At 42.0% G+C, this 5,611-nt stretch overlaps 1 protein-coding gene across 1 annotated transcript; it reads left to right on the top strand.

Moving 5' to 3' along the window:
- Positions 1–2,980: 2,980 nt before the first annotated feature.
- On the top strand, positions 2,981–5,058 carry LOC115160868 (zinc finger C2HC domain-containing protein 1C-like). The gene is made up of 2 exons (XM_029711356.1): positions 2,981–4,071; positions 4,409–5,058. Exons 1-2 carry the CDS (start codon positions 3,475–3,477, stop codon positions 4,625–4,627), a joined length of 816 nt encoding a protein of 271 aa, XP_029567216.1. The 5' UTR covers positions 2,981–3,474; the 3' UTR covers positions 4,628–5,058.
- The last annotated feature ends 553 nt before the right edge of the window (positions 5,059–5,611 follow it).

Raw genomic sequence — 5,611 nt, 5'->3', positions numbered from 1 at the left:
TAAATGGTGAACTCATACAGCTGTCAACTCTTGTCATTTTAATCCGTTTCACATTTGCTAGCTACCTTTTAGATCGAAGCCCAAATAGAATGATAAAAGATAAGATGATAGAAGCCCATCTCCTACTGTAAATAACCTACATACTGTGTGTGTGTGTGTGTGTGTGTGTGTGTGTGTGTGTGTAGCCAGCCAGCCAGGTAGAAAAATGGCAGAAAAATAAAAGACGGACATCAGAGTATTTTTCAGTACACCAAAACGCAAAGTAAGAACCCTAGTAGCCTAATATCTCAAAGACTAGTTGATAAAATGTTCATAAGAAATAAATGAAATTCTAATGGAAATGTTTCAGAATGATGTCATTAGGCAGAGCAGGCAACAGATGGCACACAGACAGCAGAGTTGGGGACAGATATGCAGGGACAGACTGGCAGAGACGGAGTCTCAGGTAAGTTTGTTGAGTCTTTGTTTGGCAACATTATGAAAGGTTCTCAATTTTTTTGACTTGTAAAACTATGTGTTACAGCACTACTTTTGGTGTCCCCCTCAGGAATTGCTCTTGAGAGAATTTCATGTAATTGTCCCCCCCAAAGTTGATATCAGATTTTCGCCCCTGGGCGAGTGTGGTTTCCAATCAGAGGCAGGTGTCTTTCGTGGTCTCTGATTGGAAGCCATACTTAGGCAGCCTGTTTTCCTTTGGGTTGTGTGGGTGGTTATTTTCTGTATAGCCTGTGTGCCTTATGGAACTGTTTCGTCGTCTACATGCCTGTCATCGGCAAAGATGTTTATGATGAAAAAACAGAATAGCGCTAAGCACAGGCAAAATCCTAGAGGAAAACCTGGTTCAGTCTGCTTTACAGACACTGGGAGATATTCAACTTTTAGCAGAACAATGACCTAAAACACAAGGCCAAATACACACTGGAGTTGCTTACCAAGGCAACATTGAATGTTCTGGAGCGCCCTAGTTAGTTTTGACTTAAATCGGCTTGAAATTCTATGGCAACTTATGGCTTTGTAGCAATGATCAACAACCAACTTGACAGAGCTTGAAGACTAACATGCAATCCTGGTGTGCAAAGCATTTAGAGACTTACCCAGAAAGACTCTCAGCCCGAATTAACATGTATTGACTCAAGAGGTTGAATACTTACGTAATCAATAAATCAATCGATCTATCTATACACTTTTATGACCTTTTTTTATACAAATGTTAGAATTGGAAATATCCTTTTACATAAGGCGTTCTGTGTGGGTCCATTATTGACATGTTCATAAATGTAATGAACCTGAAAACCAAATCATACAGTGATTTAGGCATTAAATACTGCCACAAGCCTCCTTGTCTACATTTATATCCACACCAAGGAGTCACTTGTAGTAAAACGATTGCCTTGTTGAATTTGCCAATGAACAAAAGCACAGCATAATCCTGACGCCAAAGCTTTCGGGAGACACTTGGTGCGAGTGGGGAGACAGAACAGACAAGGCAAACGTTCCAATGCTGTTCCAATGCATGGTGAACTTAAACCATCTTTACCTCGTCAGCACAGTAAAAGAAAAACAATTAAAACATACATGTACATTATTCTGTGGCTAGAGTGTAGTTGAACCACAAAGACACAAACCAATTGAAGAAAAATAGTCAGAAAACCAGATTCGTGACTCCCCAGTTTTGCTTCTGGAGCAAAGTAAGAAGCATGTGATACATAAGAACCCATTCCAGTGCTGCATCTCAGTAGTTCAACGTGTCCTTCTCTCCTTCCCTTCATGTGTACTGATCTTTAAGAATTGAACAGGTCAATTGGAAACAACAGCTTTCACCTATCCAGTGTCATAAGATATGTGCATATGAAGGAAAAGACACAACCAGAAGCCACTTAGCTACTATTAAGACTCAAGCCTGGAATGTGCTCCAAACGTCTCAGATATCTCCCTTCATAACACCTACGAGTCTAGGCGGACTTGAATGTGTATAATTTAACTGTTTTTAATCTTGTCCTTTCAAATGGTCAATATAGAAATCAAACAAGGAAACAAGACTTCTTCGATTGGAACTCAAACCAGTGGTGAATCTCAAAAGTCCTTCCTCCAGTCAAGGAGAGCATGGTTTTTTTTATCTAAGGCCAGTATGCTAGGACAAAATAATCTGCAGATTTCTCATGCTAGTGACTAGTTGGAGGCAAATGATCGTGCAGAGACAAAGGATTAAGCTGTCAAAAGCTGACCAACTCCAGTTATTTGTGTAAGTACAATAGAGTGCCACAGTATGAGTCATAATACCCATAAAACATAGCGGTCAAACAAGAAATGGTTCCAACCGTCTTTCCACCATAGGAAATTTTAGAAACACTTAAAATAAGGGATGTGTTTCATGAAGGTTTACCCTTGTGTGACGTTTCAATAACAAGTGTAAATATCTGTAGAAAAAGGTTACTTATCAATTTAGTTGCTTGCATTTAGCCCCCAAAAATGAAATGCTAATTATCTGCTAATGTGGCTATCACAAAGAACTACAAACGCCATGATGATCTGGACGCGACTGCCGAGGCAAAGGTAAGAACTAACTATGTTAGCTAAATTTAGACATGAATAAATTGGCAAAATGTCTTTAAATTGACAATTCAGAGAGTTCAGTAATATGTTTCACCTCAAAGAAAAGTGGCATGTTTAAATATGAGATGAGGGCAAGCAGTTCAACACAGGTAGGTCACATTCACCATTTTGGGCTGCATATTATGGTCTATTATGACATCACATCCACATAAGTGTGTGAGATTCTAGAAGTCTCATTATTTATGAACATATTATGATGTCAAAACTGATCAATAAATTCCAAATGTTCTGTTTGAACATTCTGGTGTCTGATTGCTGAAAATAGAACACTAGTATCCAAGACAATCTAGCAGATTCCTCCTGAGATATAGTTAACACAGTAGATCACCATAAAATATAGAAAGGACTACTAGACTACAACTTAGTTGCAGAACGAGGTTAGAAGAAGGCCACTGTCAATCTCCTTGATGATGAGGAGATTCTTGCAGCCGCTAATGGAAGATAATTCTTTAACAGGGAACCTTGGAGCTGCCAGTAGCAACTCCGTTCAGCCTGCCCTGCCATCTCAACCCAAGGCCACTGAGAAGCTTCCAGCGCTCAAACAAAACAGTTTAAATACCTCCACAATACCAGTACTGGAGTTGACTGAAGAAAGAAAGGATGCTCTGCAGCGACTTGCCAGTTTGAAGGCTGTGGAAAAGAAACCACATCCTCCCTCCAGAATCCCAGTACTTCAGAAGAAGAGGTCCATCTGCAATTGGAAGAGTCAAGGACTGCATGTAGCTCCAACATCTCAGCAGTCAGGGAAGGCTACTGTTCTTCCCATCCGGAAGCCACTGCAACCCATCCGTACCAAGAGGGATCAAACATGCGTGGTGAAAGACATCTACCTCCATAGTGCCAAGCCATTGAAGGCAGTCCATGAAGCCAATATGGTCGCCAAGATGCCACTGCCTCCCATTAGAGCTAGTCACTGTGCCGAACAATTATGCCAAGAAGAAGCCATTCCAGCCAGTCAGACCAGAGGGCAGCCCTCGTCCTGCTTACAGAAGGCAGGTTGTGAAGAAACACGTTCAGATCAAGACTCAGACCCTAACTGTACAGGATCTACCGCCATGCCCCGATGAGATGGTATGGGACGTCTTTAACTCAGAGGCTGAGCAGGTGATGGCATATATGAAGGCCAAGCTGATCAGTGTCACCCAAGAATTGAAACTGATTAAGAGTGGGGCCAAGATGGATGCTCAGGCTTTGGAGGAGAAAAACGCGAAAGTGCGGTTGAGAAAAAAGGTGGAGAAGTTCATCCAGGAGATCTGCCTGATGAAGGTGGATTCTGACCTATGGGAGATGATAAGAGATAACGAAGAAGAGGAAGAAAGGATTAAAGAGGTGAGGAGAAATGGAGAAGAAAGCAGTGTGGCAAGTAAGCCAAAGCAGACAGCCACAAGATACACTGTGAGCAAGCCAAAGGAAGTCAAGAAGGGTTTGAACATGGAAGAGAAAAAGGAGGACAGACAGGTAAAGTAGCTTGACATTCCAAAGCCATGCTAACTGCTGATCTAGTGTAGTGTTGGTGATCACGTACGTTTGTATCAGAGGAGGCTGATGGGAGGAGTTATACGAGGATAGGATCGTTGTAATGGCTGGAATGAAATTAATTGATCGGAATCAAACGTGGTTTCCATGTGATTGATGTGTGTGATACCGTTCCTTTTGTTCTATTCCAACCATTACAATGAGCCCATTACAATGAGCTCCTCCCACCAGCCTCATCCGGTTTGTAAATATTGTATATCTTATCTTTGTTGCCAAGCTGCCCATTATTTGACCCATCTGATAACATCCATTCATTCAGGTGGTGTTGAAACGTCGATTTGGGATGAGTGCAGCCAACTCCAAGCTGAAGCAGTGTGAGCACTGCGGCCGGTGCTTTGATCCTAGTCGCCTGGAGAAACACAGCGAGATCTGTGCCAAGCTCTCCTCCAAGAGCTCTAGACGAGGGGTCTATGACTCCACCAAGCACCGTCTCAAAGGCACTGTACTGGCTGGCTACGTGAAGCGATCCGTGGTGTGATGCACCAAGGGACCTGAGTCTGTCGCTCTTTTGTATTTTGTATTGAACAGACAGACATACAGTGACTGATAAACCACCTGCTGCTCAAATGAGGACTTCTACCTTGGAATCTGTGAGGGTTCCAATAAGAGGCAGTACTACTAGGAGGCAGTATTGTATCCAGAAACGTCTAAACCAACAGTGTTCAGCAGTTCCTCAAATCTACAGAAACACCTGTATAAACACCTCAATAAAATCAAATCCAAATACTCATCTGAATCATTCTGTTAGATGTGTTACTAGTGCAGGAAAGTAGAATAAATACAATTTTAAGAAACAAGGGAACGTATTTCTGAAATCTGAATATGAAAAGGAGTGATTTTTTTATGATTTGGAAAAATGAAGAAAGATAAACTAGCCACACGGACCCTTCAGTTGGTAGAGCATGGTGTTTGCAACACCAGGGTTGTGGGTTCGATTCCCACGGGGGACCAGTAAGGAGAAAAAATGTATGAAATGTATGCATTCACTACTGTAAGTCGCTCTGGATAAGAGCGTCTGCTAAATGACTAAAATGTAAATGATACCAAATTTACACAGTTAACTGAAGTTGGTCAGCTTTTGACAGCTTAATCCTTGGTCTCTCGGCATAATCCATAGATGATTACAATTATAATTCGATGATGTCTGCTGGACTAGTTGACTGACCTGTAGGACAGGCAGAATCCCGTGTCTCCCTTCTCCACCTCCTCCTTGAACTGCTGCACACAGTCCAGGAAGGCCACCATGGCATGGTCAAACTTGTTGTCCCAGAAGAAGTGCAGGCCCCCTGAACAATACAGTGGTAGCTCCTACACACGCAAGAAGAGAGTGGAATGTACCATATACAACATGGCCTATTCACTGGGGTTGGCTTGGGCCAGTCTAATGAGCATTGGAAAATAGTTCACTCTTTTTTTTCACAGCTCATTAAAAATTGTTTGTTGTTTGTCTCCTTATACACTG

Source organism: Salmo trutta, chromosome 2 (genome assembly GCF_901001165.1).
Source record: "Salmo trutta chromosome 2, fSalTru1.1, whole genome shotgun sequence".
NCBI classification, from domain to species: domain Eukaryota; kingdom Metazoa; phylum Chordata; class Actinopteri; order Salmoniformes; family Salmonidae; genus Salmo; species Salmo trutta.
This window is presented reverse-complemented; position numbering and strand designations above follow the sequence as displayed.

Excerpts from the sequence above, each read along its gene's own strand:
- LOC115160868 (XM_029711356.1), top strand. The coding sequence starts at position 3,475 with ATGAAGCCAATATGGTCGCCAAGATGCCACTGCCTCCCATTAGAGCTA. Across the intron at positions 4,072-4,408 it reads AGAAAAAGGAGGACAGACAG|GTGGTGTTGAAACGTCGATT; the intron begins GTAAAGTAGCTT and ends CCATTCATTCAG.